Source organism: Melanotaenia boesemani, chromosome 13 (assembly GCF_017639745.1).
Source record: "Melanotaenia boesemani isolate fMelBoe1 chromosome 13, fMelBoe1.pri, whole genome shotgun sequence".
Classification (NCBI taxonomy): Eukaryota; Metazoa; Chordata; class Actinopteri; order Atheriniformes; family Melanotaeniidae; genus Melanotaenia; species Melanotaenia boesemani.
In genome coordinates, this window is record NC_055694.1 from 2,401,690 (window position 1) to 2,418,353 (window position 16,664).

General features: G+C 42.8%; 1 protein-coding gene across 1 annotated transcript; it reads left to right on the top strand.

Annotated features, from left to right (window-relative positions):
* Positions 1-8,237: 8,237 nt before the first annotated feature.
* On the top strand, positions 8,238-16,105 carry LOC121652147 (putative beta-lactamase-like 1). The gene is made up of 7 exons (XM_042004749.1): positions 8,238-8,320; positions 8,423-8,563; positions 9,476-9,573; positions 9,652-9,806; positions 9,886-10,106; positions 13,952-14,057; positions 15,059-16,105. The coding sequence occupies exons 2-7, from the start codon at positions 8,458-8,460 to the stop codon at positions 16,035-16,037; spliced, it is 1,665 nt and encodes a 554-aa protein (XP_041860683.1). The 5' UTR covers positions 8,238-8,320; positions 8,423-8,457; the 3' UTR covers positions 16,038-16,105.
* Positions 16,106-16,664: the final 559 nt, after the last annotated feature.

The following is a 16,664-nucleotide window of genomic DNA, read 5'->3' on the forward strand; positions in this document are numbered from 1 at the left end:
AGTCTGGTTCAGTAGAGGAAGATATAAGAATGAAGAGAAAGTGAAATATTGATGTAATATAAGTGCTCCCCAGTGCCTTTCCTTTGAATGAAAATGTAATTAGCTTGATTCTCTGTAGTATCACTTTACAAACTCCACGTCCACCACGCTTTGGTAAATAAAAAGACCAGATTCTATGCCCCAACAAGAAATTAAAGAAAATCTTCAACCCTGGAATGCATCGTTAGAGAAAATGCCTGGCCATTCTTCTGCAACAGCTGATTATGCAAGCCATGTTACCACATTTACTCAGCACTGTGACTCATTCATGGTCTGGAAAAGATGAGTAGGGGGTCCCAAAAGTATGATTGCCAAGGCAGGATGAGCATAATATAAATCAGAAAGGTCTTCTTGGCTTTATTCCAGCCATAGAGGAGCATTATTTTTCTTCTTTTCACACACACATAGAACTTTCTGCTCACTGGTTGATCTTTGGCTGCTCCTGATTGGACGTTACCGTCAATCTAAGCTCTCTGATTGGTGGAAAGTCTGACAGGAAGTGGCTTCATCATCATGTCCAGGTCTAAATAGAGGTCTCTTAGCAACATAGTAGTGATGGTGATGTTTTTATGATGAAATGTGATAAATAATGCTGTTATCATGGATCATTGTGGATTTACCAGATAGAGTCTCTGAATAAAACTACATTTAGTGGCTGGATTGTAAACCTCCTGGACGGGATAGAAATGCTGGAAAACTTCCGTAGATCATCTAAAGGGCAGCTATCCATCACATTTACCCCACAGAGTTACACTTTACAGTTACTTAGACATTGGTGAGTAACAGCACCCATGGGCCCTGGAGAGTTAGCGAAGTTTTAGGGGCTGGAGCAAAAAATATATATAAAATAAATTTAAAAAATGAAATACAAAAGTGGAGATAGCCAAATCTGGAGGCCAGGAGCTCAGTTTCATACCATTATGTAAAATAAGGAAGGAGGGAAGACTCAGTAGATAATGAGTATTGGTACAGGCCAGGTACACAGAGTGGTGGTAATTATGTAAGGTACGGAATAATGCCCAACAAGGTGTCCTTTATCATAAATTAATGGAGGCGTGATGATAATGGTGTGATGATAATGGACACCTCGAAGGAAATTATCCCGCTTATTTAATGGTCACTTACGAAAGAAAAAAAAAAATTTAATTTTTAATGCGTTAATGTTGTTTTTTAACATCAAAATCATAAGTTTTTCACAAGCGGCTGAGTGGACCATTTCGTTGTGACGCGTTGCCAAGGTAACCAGCTCTGACACAGAACCTGCAGCTTGGTCGGTCAGCTGTTGTATTAGACCTGATCAGTGGAGGGAAGGAAGACGATTGATTAGCATTATGTTACGAGACACAAACATTTCAGAGGGCGAGTGAAGCTCTTACAGCTCGTGTGTGTCACATTTTGTTTCAAAGTCCACAGATCGTTTCCTAAATCGTTTTTATTGCAAGAAATATTATCCACCATTCACTCTGATCATTAAATGTGTATCAAGCCAGTAAGTCTATCCCAAATCGTTTTTATGTTATCCACCATTCACTCTGTATCAAGTATGTAAGTAAGGTAATTAAGACAGAAAGACAGGCGGCAAACTATTTAAAATTAAATACAACATTGCCGTTGATCATGACATTTCATAAAGATACTGGCATGTCCATAGTGACGTTTGAAGGACGGAGCGTTAACGTTTGTGGACCCTGACCACTGCTGGTTGGGACATTGAGGGACGACAAAATGTTGCTCCATTCTCGTCTCTCCTGGACTGACAGAGCGTCTGAGTTTCTGTTGCCACGGTTACCAACTACCATTTAGTCGGCGCAATAATTTACATCAATAAGTCTATTTGACCGGAACTTCTTTTATAGGTGTCCATTATCACTTTTAAATGGACACCCTCGAGCCAATCAGAATCGAGTATTCACCCAGACCATGGTATAAAATAAATAAGATTTATATGGCAGTTTTCATGGCACTCAAAGCACACAGTGAATCCACTATTCATGTGCTCCTCATCCATACTTGGTGATGGTAGCCACAGATGCCCTGGGGCAGCCTGACGGGCTTTGTGCCACTGCACAAACATATTTTGGTTCACCCAAATTTCAGGCTACCGTAGTACTGGTGTTTCAATTAAATAAACAAACAATCTTCAGACCAGTATGCTCAGCTGTTCAGCTGCCAATGTTCACACAAGTGTTGTACTTGCTGCTTCAGAAAGTGAAGCAGCAATGTAGACGTGGTGTTACATGTCCATTGTTACGACCCGACTCTGCTAGGGTGAATGAGCCGCAACAAAGAACTGTGGCAAGATTTTAAGAGTAAAACAATATAGGTTTATGCTGCTTAACAGAACGAAGAACATTTGCCTAAGCAACTCAACAACAAAACAAAAAAAGCCTTCAGAGCTAGAGATATCTACAGAGAAATTAAAGCAGTACCAATAACTATGCATCTAAACAACGTACAAATAAATACAAAATGACGAATACAAAAGTGACTGTGAGAGCGAATGAAACCACTTGAACATACACTTCTGTACCACCGAGGCTGGCGTATTTTAGCAGAAGCTACAGTTATGCTGCCCATGGTAACCATGGTAACAAGCAACACTGTCTAACCAAACTGAATTAAAACAGCTTTTTTAGGCCGAACTGTTGACTTACTCGAAAAAGCTGCAACTTCAGCATCCCTTTTAAAATCTTTCTCCTTCTTGAGCTCCGTCTACCTCAGGAAGGCTCACCCCATTTTTTCCTTCTATTGTCTGGTCTCGCTGCCTTTGAGTCCCCTTTTTCTCTTTCTTGTTGATGGTAAAACGGCTCGCATGCTGCTGCTGATGCATATATGCATGATCCTGCATTTTTGTGAACAATTTAACAGATTTTCCAACTTGCCGAGGTAGTAAGCCTCTCATTTATACCCCCCACGGAGAACTGCATGCTGGTTGTCCTGCATTCAGGCTCCCAGTTAGTCACCTTTATAAAGGGCACAACACCTTTAAAATATATTATTATTATTATAAAGATGTTTAAATAAAAATAAATCACTTCAATAAAACAATCAGTTTAAAATCATGCTGACTGAGTTTTATAAAAATAAATTTGAAAGATATCAATTAAAACAATCACATATATATACAATCACATTGGGAAAGGCTGCCCTTCACAACACAGACACACACACCCTGACGTGACCAAACTAAGACCACAAACGGGTAAGCTTCCCGAGCAGGGTGCTGTTAACGTATCTCCTGTCTCACCAGTCTGTTAAAACCCAGAAGCAGCTCGAAAACCCAAAACACAGGCCGATTTACTGAATAGTAAAAACAAAAGAATGAAAACAAAAATGAGCAGCTAAAAGAGGCTTATCTTAAAACCCTAAACAGTAGCAGTTTAATCCGTAAAACCAAAATGTTAGCTTCTTACAAACCACATAAAACCAACTAAAGTACAAGAAAAAAAAAAGATTATACCTTCGATGTGTAATGAAAAGGTAAAATTAAATCCTCTGCCACGTCAGCTCCCCAGACGCAGAAATGATGACTGCAGGTACACACAGGACAGAACCTGCCACAAAACGGCATTCAGGAGTAAAAATATTCAAATGTGGTTTATATACGGGTTTGAAACAAAAGCAAACCTCATCAAGGGAAATCAGCTGCATGTTGTTTCCATCCAGGCTTGTTACCAAACCAAACGTCCTGAGCACACCACACCTAAAACACCTGTGACTGATCACACCGTTGCACCTGCAGTGTTGCTCTTATATGGAAACAGGTGGGTCGGGTTAAGTTTCTAGAAACTGCCATTTAATATTTACTTTGCACATTACTCATAGTCTGGACCAGGGGGGGCCCAAGCCCAGTCCTGGAGAGCGAGTATCCGGCTACTTTTAGATGCAACCTTTTTCCAACACACCTGAATCAAATTCCCTCACCTGCATGTCATCCAGCTCTGCAGAGGTAACAGAGATTCGCTGGATTCAGGTGTGCTGGAGAAGGGACGCATCTAAAGGTTGCATGAGGAGATGTCCAGAATAACCTGCCTCTTTTATGAAAGATGTTTTTATTCTGCATCTACAGGGGGGTGGAGGGGTGGCAATCTGCTCTCTCAGCTAGTTTCTCCAAGACCAGGACCCTTAAAATCTGCTTAGAGCCAGAAGATTAAAGACCCGATCACAGTTCCACCCTGCAGCTCTAATGCTTAACCTCTGTTTAAGGGTAATATGGTTTTTGCTTGAGTATTGGTCTTCAGCTTGTGGTCATCTAACAATCTAAATGGACCTTAATGCCCAGATGAAGGACCTCATGACTGCAAGTCCTTAATACCCTGAAAAAAGGGAGTAAATTATGCTTAAAAACAGCAGGTAGGGCCAAAAGTACAAGCTGTTCAAGCAGCCTCCAAACGCACGTCTTAAATCTCAGGCTGCAGAGGCGTTTAGGCCGGGATACTAACACACATGGCGGGTCTGAGTAGGACTGGATGATGTAGGTTTAAGCTACAGCAGCTGTAAATGTCGTGGTGCAGCATCAGAACTGGCTACGCTACCACGGCAAGCAAATCATCCCAGAAAGTTGTAAGAGCAGGTTGTTGATTAACTACACCTGGAAAAGCTTTAAGTTCAAAATGCCTGACTTCCTGTTGGGTTTGTGGGAGGGTCCCACGAGGCTTTTGTGCAGGAATCTGAGCCATACTGAGAGTACCGACTTCCGTCTTTGGTCCTGGTTCATTACACCATTTAATTTAATGACCAGAGAACCCTGGACTCTAAAAACCCAGACGCATAATAATTTATTTACGATAGTGAGTAATGAGCAAACTGGTGTTCAGCATGAAAACAGTCGGTGACCACACCGACCGAGACCTCGTTACGTCGTCTATGTGTGTCGAGCTGTTCTCGAGGATTTTAAAGGAACTGAAGTTGTTAATCAGTCAGTGCTTTAAAGTGGAAACCGAAGCTTTTAGAGAGGAGAATTTGCTCCTGGTTTAGCAACCAGTCGTCATTTCGGACTGAAGGAAAGCATCACATCAGAACATTAGACTTTAGGAAACAAACATCTGCACAGGCTGCTGTTGCCAGGGTAACTGCTGAACGAGTTCATAGTATGAGATCGAATTGGGAGGTGCCTTCACAGTCACAGGGAGATTATATTTCCTTCCTTTGCTTTATCGTACAGAAAAAAACAGAAGTACAAGCACTCTCCCAGCTGCATAAACACCTTGTCTCTCTGCCCATTTAAAAACTTTGACACTTCAACACTGATATAAAACGACTCGGGGTTGAGAAAAGAGACAGCGGCCGAGGTCATAATGTGGTCATGAAGCCTGAATAACGACAGCTCAACCAGGACAAAGTTCTGGTCCTGAGACACAAAGAGAAAAACCTTCTACACTGAAAGCTTTGGTCCTCAGTTCATCTGAAAACATGAAGAATCTCTTTAATTTGCCTCAATTTTAAACTGAAAAACCCAGATTTTACACAAACATAGACGTCTATCATCGTACAAACTTTTTAAAAAGTGCAGCTGTTCCTTTCAAAGATAAACAGAAATAGTGATCGCTGCTTTTATTTCCTGTAAAGCTCTTCCTTCTGCTCTACTCGCCTCCTTACAGCTGCTGCTGAACTGAGCTGCACGTCAGACACAGAGTTCACGTTCCACCTGATTTAAAGTCTCTGTACTGGCTACCTGTGCCTCAGCATCCTTTTACTGGTTTGTAAAGATCTTAATGGTCTTAGTCCAACTTTTTCATCTGGTTTCCTTTGAACTGATCAGGATGCTCCAGTCTTCAGATAGAACTCAACCCGTGAAGCAGCTTTTATTTTTACGCTCCACCTGTGGGACGTCCCACCTGAAGACCTGAGTAAGTACGTAAATACAGAAAGTTGTAGAGCACCTTTCACAGACAGTGGTCACAAAGAGCTTACAAAGAAATAAATCAATAAAATTCACAACCAAATAAAATACATAAAATAGACGTTGACCATGTAAAATCATTCACAGGTTTAACTAAACGCTTGTTGGAATAAAAATGCCTTCAGCTGCTTTTTAACAAGATCTACAAAACTACGTAAGTCGTGGTTATTCCAGAGTCTGGGTGCCATGGCAACGGAGGATCGGTCCCCTCGGGTCCAGAAGTGAGGGTTAGGGACCATTAAAAGATTCTGATTGGACGACCTCAGACAGGAAGCAGGTCAGCCATGTAAAATTTTAAATTAAAACTTAAAACATCTCTTTTTGGTCCAAACTTTGTCTTTTTATTTATCTAATTTATTTTACTGACCTATTTTATTTATTATGATAATGTTTGTTTTAAAGCCGATATTCTTTTCTCTTCTTGTTGTTAATTGTACTCCTTTTATTTTTTATCCGGTCTCCAGTGTTTCCCCACTAGAAAGTTCAGAGTGAGGTAGTATTCTCACTACTTCCAGCCGCCTCGCCACCATGACGCCATTGCTCTTAAATGTGTGTGTTTGTGCATCTGTGTGTCCGAACACGACCTTTTATTCTCCTGGTTTTTTGTTCCGTAAAGCACTTTGTGCTGAATGTATTTGTAATAAAAGTGCTTTAGAAATAAAGCTTTGATTGGCTGAATTATTGTTTTTTCTCCACTATAAGAACTCGTGTGTGTTGTCTCATATTTTGGGAGATGCCCGGTATCCGAAAATTAAAAAGAAAAATCGTGGTTGAACAAAAGTAACTTTAGGTGTAAATTTGCCAGGGTATCAATCATTTTGGGCTAAAACTAAAAACCTTCCACTCCACATAAAAATTTAGCTTCTGGTCGTCACAAGATGGCGCCGTCTGCCTGAATCTGTGCACGTATGTCCTGACATGATAAACCCAGTCAGATCATACATGATCTGATGCTACCTCCTGTCACCACTGGGTGGCGCTGTGGGATTTTAGGAACAAAAGGATTGTTTCAGGATTGTAAAGTGATTATCAAACAGCATGTTCCTGTTTCAAGTTGTTTATTTATCACATGCACGTTCAAGATGGCAGTGAAATGCTGTCGTACATGCATCCGAGGCTGTGCACACCCAGTTACCACGAGTAAAAAACAACAACATGGAAATAAACTAAAGACAATAAAGACACTGCTGAGCTCAGCTCCCTCTGCAGGGCCCTCTGGTCCCGACCAGTACTGGTCCTGTACCACTGAGTGATGTCACCAGTCAGAACTCTCCACCTACACACTCTTATAGCTCTGAATCCAGATCAATGAGGACTAGGATCATGTAAATGTTTTCACTTATTGCTTCAAATTTAACCTTTTTAAAGGCTGCAGGCATTTACAACAAAAAACAGAATACAGTAAAAACCTAAAATAAAAAGAATGAAAAAATAGCATTTCATAATTAGAATGTAAATAAATGTTTCTTTTTGTTTTTTAAAGACAAACACCCACCACTTCACAGGCTCCACCCGACCACCAAACAGCCAATCACACGGCAGCAACTGTGTATTTAAGACAGTGTCACACTCATTGTAGTTCAGGGGTCACGTTCATGGCGTAACATGTTATTTTACATAATTACAGGTACATGTGCATTACAAAAGAAAACAAAGGATTTATAAAACCAGCTAACATGTAATTCCAGGTATCTGGAGGTAAAATAATCCAGTATTTCACATGACGGTGGGAGGAACTTTTCCAGATCTAGAAGTTATTTTAAATGTACATACGTGTTCATTTCCACATGTGTGTAGTAATCCAGACCAGCTGAACTGGCTCATCATACAAAGTGACATCACATCTTTTAGGTCAGAAAGATGGAAAAGATGGAAGTTCTCCTCATGTCTTAAATGTTTTACATTTAAACAGAAAACATCAAACCTCACCTGGAAACATTAGAGATTATAATCATTATTATTTATAATATTACAGCTAATATCTCATATGTTATTTTTACATGTAACAAATACATCCTGCGGGCCAGATTGGACCCTCCGGCGGCCAGTTTTGGCCCCCGGGCCATATGTTTGTAGAGGATGTGAGATAACTGAAGAGTAGAGGGTTTTGCTGGTTTCCTCTCCTCGGCCTTCCTTCGGTTGGGCTGAATCTGCCGGCGGATTACGACGTCACAGCGTAGACGTTGATCTGCAGCCAGACTGGATTAAGTGCATGTAGCTTGTGGCAGCCGACTGCTCAGAAGCAGCAGAGCCGACCTGAAGCAGCTGTTAACAGATTCTCACCTGAACACAGAAAAATGAAACTCGACCGGCTGTTTGGAGATAAACACCTGAAAGATGATGACAGACATCTGAGAATGGCTTCTGTTCACTCATTCGGTAAGCTAACCAATCATGTTGATGTTTGTGAAGAACTTTCCTGAGAGTGCAAAGAGAGATTAACATTTCAAATAAAAAGCCTAACAACAACCTTTGTTCCAGACTTGGCTTGATTCTCATTCCAACCACTGAGCAGGATGAAGGTGAAATGGACCATGCTGGGCATGATTGTCTTCTTCCTGCTCTCTGTGGTCATGACCTGCTGCTTCATATGGCAGTACAAGAAGCCCAAGCTGAAAGCAGGTAAAGTTTCCTGTCATACAGAGACTTCTTTAAGATGTCCAGTGCCGTGTGACTGGTAACTACTTTTATTCCCTCCTGAGCACCTTTGGTGTAATTGCTCATTTGCAGGAGGATTACACAAAGATGGCAACAGCAGAGGGATTAGCAGCAGAGGGACAGACAGAAAAGTCCAGTTTATTTATAGTTAACAAGGCAGCAGCATCCCCCCCCCCCCCCCCCCCCCCCCCCCAGGAGGGGTCCGCCAAAAAGCACAGAGGGGGGGGGGGGGGGGGGGGAGGGGTGATTGTTGAAATCACACTGAAGATGAGTCAAGGTGTATCTGTATTTCTGGAAATTTCATCATCTTTTCATCCAGATTTTATCGTTTCATTCATGATTCACCCTGATATTAAAAAAAAACAAAAACTTTAACTATTCTTGTTCTCTACTCAGCCAGAATGCATCCTTTGTGGCAGGAAGCAGCAGGAAGCTGCTGATGAACGCACGAAGCCAAGAATGCCATAAAAGTCTTTTTGGTCAAATTCGTTGGGAAAGATCTTCTGTGTTCTACTAATATTCTACTTCTGCTGACGTTCTCCAGGACCTGAGTAGTCTGTTTGCTTCGGCATCCTCAAGAAGAAACGTCTCTGCTGTGCTTTTTGTATCTGGGATGGATTCCACAAGCTCCTTTGTCCGGGTGTTATCGTGCTTCATGCCAGTGATGCGTCTCATGGTCGATGGCCGAGTTATTGATAAGAATGTTCATACAAAGAATAGAAAGTTTAGCATCTGGCTCCAATCTCATCACTTCTCGTGCTCTTCTGCAGCCTACAGGTGGAGGACAGAACAAAAGTGCACAGATGGAATATCCAGGTCCATGAATTCTGCATCAACCATCATTTTATAAAAGTCGTTTCTCGTCTTCTTCTACAGAAATGCTTGAAAAAGAATCAGGGCAGATGTGCCCTCGCTTCCCCGAGCCCGTACCCCTCAATCATCCCATATCATCACTCAGGGTGGCCTTAGAAAAGGCGAGTGTATTTTTAAATAAATTTACTCCTATCTGAAATACTGTACCGAGAATAATTTCCAGGTGTTTCTGCTAACAGATCGACGTCCTCCTGAGGTCCAGCATACACACCACGCTGCCAGCTATATCCGCCATCGCGGTTTTAAACGGCTCGGTTCTGTGGAACGGACACTTTGGGAAGAGGAACATAAGTGACCGCTTCTCCAAATCACCCGACGAATACACGCTGTACAGGTAAACAGTAACATGCAACCAGCATGAAGCAAACCAGGACCCGGTTCTAAAATCAGCTCTCAAAATTCTGCCTTTTCAGAATTGCGAGCCTTTCGAAGATCTTCCCGACACTGATGATGTACAAGCTGTGGGAGGATGGCATGGTGACCTCCCTGGATGACCCTCTGGAGAAGTATGTGAATAACTTCACCATTAAAAACCCACTGGGGAAAAGTGGGAGGCCAGCATCCTCCTCTGGTAGGACCCTCAACAGCCGCTTCCCTGGGCTCAGCCTGCGTCGCCTGGCCAGCCACCTCTCTGGTAAAAAAAACTGTTATTATAATTTATTAAAGCAACATGTACAATTGTTGACTCTGGAACCCTTCAGAACTGTCCTAACCTCTTCGTCATGAGAACCTGTACAGGGTTCAGCATGAGATCCTACAGTCCAGAAGATGTTAGCATAGCAACATGACTAGCAGGAAGCAGCAATGCTAACATGTAGCACAGCAACATGACTAACAGGAAGCAGCAATGCTAACATGTAGCATAGCAACATGACTAGCAGGAAGCAGCAATGCTAACATGCAGCATAGCAACATGACTAGCAGGAAGCAGCAATGCTAACATGTAGCATAGCAACATGACTAGCAGGAAGCAGCAATGCTAACATGTAGCATAGCAACATGACTAGCAGGAAGCAGCAATGCTAACATGTAGCATAGCAACATGACTAGCAGGAAGCAGCAATGCTAACATGTAGCATAGCAACATGACTAACAGGAAGCAGCAATGCTAACATGTAGCATAGCAACATGACTAACAGGAAGCAGCAATGCTAACATGTAGCATAGCAACATGACTAGCAGGAAGCAGCAATGCTAACATGCAGCATAGCAACATGACTAGCAGGAAGCAGCAATGCTAACATGTAGCATAGCAACATGACTAGCAGGAAGCAGCAATGCTAACATGTAGCATAGCAACATGACTAGCAGGAAGCAGCAATGCTAACATGTAGCATAGCAACATGACTAGCAGGAAGCAGCAATGCTAACATGTAGCATAGCAACATGACTAGCAGGAAGCAGCAATGCTAACATGTAGCATAGCAACATGACTAGCAGACAGCAGCAATGCTAACATGTAGCATAGCAACATGACTAGCAGGAAGCAGCAATGCTAACATGTAGCATAGCAACATGACTAGCAGGAAGCAGCAATGCTAACATGTAGCATAGAAACATGACTAGCAGGAAGCAGCAATGCTAACATGTAGCATAGAAACATGACTAGCAGACAGCAGCAATGCTAACATGTAGCATAGAAACACGACTAGCAGGAAGCAGCAATGCTAACATGTAGCATAGCAACATGACTAGCAGGAAGCAGCAATGCTAACATGTAGCATAGCAACATGATTAGCAGGAAGCAGCAATGCTAACATGTAGCATAACAACATGACTAGCAGGAAGCAGCAATGCTAACATGTAGCATAGCAACATGACTAGCAGGAAGCAGCAATGCTAACATGTAGCATAGCAACATACCGGGAGAAACTCAGCTAAAAGACTCCACCAAGCATCGGCCTCCAAACCAAACACAGTTCAAACCCCAGCAGTTAAATGGGAATGTAGAAAACCACAACAGCTCTGTCCACTTTAGAGCTTCTGCTAATTTCTCCACACAAACAACCTTGCTGCAAGTTTGTCATCAGTCGTGGGGAAGTTCAAGTTTAATGTTGGCTAATGTTGGCCAGATTCCAGGCAATAGCTACGAGCCCGGCTTTATGCTCTGCAGGCTTGGATCAATGCAAGTTAAAAGGGTGGAGATCTACAGTAAGAAGCACAAAGCTGCAGCCAAAACCTGCAAACAGACGTCTGCAAATACTAAGTTCTGTTCCGTTTCATCAGTTCCACAGACTTCAGCTCCATCTCCGAGCTTGGGGTGACCTCTGGGTCTTTTCAGGCAGAGGTATGTGGTGCCAGCAGAGCGGAACAAAACTCTAATCCAGTCAGCGATATCTTCCACGTTGTTTCCCGACTCCGAAATCACTAGAAACTTAATGTGTAGTAAAGAAAAAACAGTCTACGTGTCCACAGAGACAATCCTTTAATCTTGATGATTGGGTTATTTTTAGCACTATCAGTTCCAATAAGTCTTTGGACAGAACTAAGTGTAAGATGGTTCACTGCTTTTCACCATTTCATTAATGTAAGGTCTCACATTTGATAAAAGCGGCCTTACAAAAGGTCAAAGTTAAATCCTTTCTTCCTCATTCTGATGCTCAGTTTGAACTCCATCATGTCTACATGACTACATGCTGCAGGTGCTCAAATTCAACCACAATTCTGATTTTCAGATAAAAATCTTTCTGTTACTGAAAAAATTAACTAGCTACAGTTACTAGTTACTACACCAAAAAGTAATGTTACTGTTAAAAGTAACTTTTTAGTTACTTTTGTAAAAGAACATTCTTGAAAATATCCTTTTAACTTACTTACAGTTTTGTATGAAATATAAAACAAACTCAAACTAAAGTAATTTTTCAACTCTAATTTATTTCAGTCAGGCCAGCAGATTATTTAGGAAGAAAAAAATAATAAAAATTAAATGTAGGCGAATATAAAACCTGCTCAAAACATAAATCTTCATGTTGAGCTCTCCAATGCATCTTTCTCCTACTCATTATTTATATATATATATATATATATATATATATATTTTTTTTTTTTTAACACATTTCCTTAGCTGTTTGTGGGCATCGTCTCCGTCTCCCTGTCAGCTGAAGTTGTGCATTTGGGAGGGACATGTTGGTTCCGACCCCGCGGTAACCAAGGAAACGTGTTCACGTTTCCGTTCCACGTCCAGAGGTTGTTGGTTTTATGAACAGCTGTGAGAGAAGGAGAGAAGGCTTCAACCAGCGACTGATGATGTTTACAAGCCACTGCAGAGAAAAGTCAAAGGAAGCCGACAAGCGGACTTCACAACACCGCCCGATGAAATACTTGAACCAGTCCCATCTGGAGCCATTACCTGGAAAGGTAACATCCTGAACGCTGGCCTGTGTTCAGGTTTGAGTTCACAGAGAGCAGATGGATGTTTTCCTTCTCTGTTAATCTCTCTTTCCTCCCCGGAGCAGAAAGCTGATTAGCGGTTTACTGGGAAGTGCTCAGTGTAATTGCATCCCTTCTCCTTTCAGCCCGGGTTAGCCCAGCTTCTCTAGTGGCTGTTTGCACCTTTTAAAGGAATCACACGTTGTTGTGTAACTCTTTGGATCAACACTTTGGTTTTCTTTAAACACTCCTGCTGAGCTACTTGAGTCTGACATCAGTGTCTTTCCTTTAACAGAGATTTGAATCAGTGGGTTAAATCCGGCTCTTATCAGCTGGTTTAGGTTGTCGGTTTCCTCTCTGTTTACCAGTTATTGACTTGCAGCTTTGATCAGTGTAATTCTGGGAGAACACCAAGGATGAGCTACACTCACCGACCACCGGTTAGAACTTCAAATGTCAGAGGCCAGAGGAGAATGGGCGCACTGGTTGGAGAAGATAGAAAGGCAACAGGAAGTCTAATCAGCACTGGTTCCAACCAAGATCTGCAGAACAGCATGTCTGAACACACAACACGTCCAGCCTGGAAGCAGATGTTCTACAGCAGCAGAAGACACACCGGGTTCCTCCTGCCAGCTAAGAACAGGAAACTGAGGCTACAATTCACACACACTCACCAACACTGGACAACAGAAGATGGAGAAACGTTGCTGGTCTGATGAGTCTCCATTTCAGCTCCACATTCAGATGCTCGGCTCAGAATCTGCTGGAAACATCATGAAAACATGGATCCATCCTGCCTTGGATCAACACTTCAGGCTGCTGCTGGTGTCATGGTGGGGGGAGATTTTCTTGGTCCACTTTGGGCCCCTTAGTACCAACGTGGTCTGGTTTAACCAGCACAGGCTACCGGACTAAAATCCTTAAAATTCTTTGAATGTCTGGTAGTTTTTGGCACCATAAAGGCAGCAGCGGCCCCGCTGCAGTTACTAGGAAGTGCATGGCCACCAGGGTTCCCCGTCTAGTCTCTTTGTTAAAGCAACCATGAAGTCATGGACATCAAGCACACGCTTACATCCCAGTTTAACTTACCGAGGTCTGTTTCTTCTACAGGCTTACCCAGAAGGTTACGATCAACTAATCTACTGTGGAATGGAGACACCCCAGCAGCCCTTACTTTGTTACGGGATGATGTTCTGGTGGCAGATCCAGGCACCAGGTAAGACTGTTTCCTTCCTGTGTTCTGACGTTGGTTAAACCCCCACATGGACAGAATCCCAGACTGAGGTACTCCTCCTGAGGTAGGAGCGGACTGGGCCTCATTCACCAACCACTCGTCCTTCCTATGAACGTTTTACAAAGATCTCAGAGGAAATTTTAGTATCATTGATCTGACAAACACTCAGGACTCTTAAGAACATTTGAGTGCCAACATAAGTCAGTGTTTTGTTGTTTTCTGCTGTTGAGGACATTAATATACAATCATAAAATAGTAGTAATGCTTTTTAAATAACTTTTGGTAAATTACAAAGTATTTTGTTGTTTCAAAATAAATAAGAAGATGTGGCCGATCGTGTCCTAACGTTATAATTTCCCTCAGTAGAAAATTAAGCTAATTTTCAATTATTAAAGAACAAGTTAAAAGTCAAGACTGATTTTATTTTCTTGGTTGTTTAAATAAAAGCATCGGTGCAGTAGACTGAAAATACACCAGATCTGTTCCTTTAACCACGACAATATCACTCCATAAATGTCCAGCTTACCTGTGCCTCCCAGATCCACCTGCTGGATGTGGTCCTCAACCCTCATCGTGTCCTTCCAACAGATCAAAGCCTGGTCACCACCTGGTCGACACCACGTCACCACTCACGCAGTCAGAATGTACGCGTCGTCGGCGTTCCTCAGAAATCAGCATTGAAATATTGAACATGTTCAATGTTCCAAATTGTCGGCTACGACCTGTTTCTGAGCGGATTATCGGGACAAATCGGCTCATAACCACAGACCAAATGATAAGTGGACAGGTAAATCTCATGATGATCGGGCGTTTGCCGTCCGAGGTCGAGAAGAGGCAAAATCGGGACAAAAACAGTCCAAATATCCTTCTGTGTGTACCAGGCTGGATGTGGGAATGAAAACTGTCTTAATGATCTGCATGTCTGTGTCGTTTCCGCTCTTTTATACAGCAGATATCTGAGATTTCTCCTTTTTTTCCCTCAGATGCCATTACAGCAACGTTGCTTTCTCCTTACTCGCCAACGTCTTGGCCCAGACGGCGGCCACTTCAGACTATGAGGCCTGGGTTTCCGACAACATTTTGGAGCCTCTCAGAATGAAGAACACTGGTTTTACCTTTACTCCGGATGTCCAGAGGCAGATGGCGGTAGGCGTGTACCGCAACGGCAAACCAGCTCCCCTTTACGACCTCGGCTGGTACCGGCCGGCGGGACAGATGTATTCCTCGGCAGCTGACATGGCCAAGCTCATGATGGCTCTTCTGGGAACATATAATATCAAGCTGCTGCAGCAGGACACCCTGAAAACCATGCTGACTCCAGTGGTCAGGTGCCACAGCGGCTACTTTGCCAGCTCCACGGGAACACCGTGGGAGATCAACGAGCAGCTCGGCTATGACGTGGTGAAGAAAGATGGCGACCTGGACGGATTCGCCGCCACCCTCTCCTTGGTGCCGCAGCTCAAGTTGGGCTTGGCGATCTTTATGGCTGGGGCTCGACCCAAGCAGAAGGACCTGGTGAGCCAGGCCTATGGCTATCTCATTCCTGCACTGGAGAACGCTTTCCGGGATGCTCGTCAAACAATCAGACCTCCGCCTGACCCAGCGCCGTATGCCGGCTTCTTCACTTACAGGAATATGACTTTCTATGAGATCAAGGCTGATTCCGTCGGGGTTCTGGTCATGAAGCAGTTTGGGCCGCAGGTGGACACAACTGTGCCGTCCAAGTATCAAACTATTTGGCTGGATTACGTACAAGACAGGGTGTTCAGAGTGGTGTTTGAGAGACCATACCCATGCAAGATGAAGATCAACAGTGTCTCAGCTTCCTTGGAGGCGCAGGATGGACAGCTCTTCAACTTTTACAAATTCAACCAGAAAGATGTGTCCCCTGGGTTTGACTCCCCGGGACTCAACACATACAGGGTGATGAGGATACCCGGCAGACCATACTTCACCTCATAAAGACTTGGAAAAACTCAAGACTCGGGCTACAGCAGCAGAAAAACTTGACTTGGAAAAACTGCACGAGTTCATGAATGCATCATGGTATGCACTTGGGGTTTGGGCTTCTTGTGTATCTCACAATTTGATCTGATTACAATTCAGGGTGCTTCGATTCAATTATTAAAGGTGTAGAAGGGTTTTCAATGCATCTTTTTTCCCTGTTCTGGGGTTTGTTTGTTTTTTTCTCACTTCGTGTCTACTTCATCCTTTAAAATCCACTCAGTATCCATCAAGTCAAGTAACAAAACTTATCTCCACTCCATTTTATTTATGTCAAACCATAAATAAATCCTAAGTTTTTTCATATCATGTTCATAATTTTCCATGGAATCTACAGGTAAATGTGTTAGCAGTAGTTAGGAGCACTACCATGGGCTAGGAACGCACGAGGTGCTGTCAAATAGCCTATTAGCCATATTTTATGTTTGTTTTAAACAACTTACGTACAGCGTCAGTCCTTGTCCAGGCCTTTTCCGTCATCATGTCCATAAAAACCAAAACGTCCCCTTCAAACCTGACAGGTAAATCTCACGCTCAGTTACAAAAGCTGAAACGCTAGCTGCCGCCTTCTTGGTAGCTCTATTT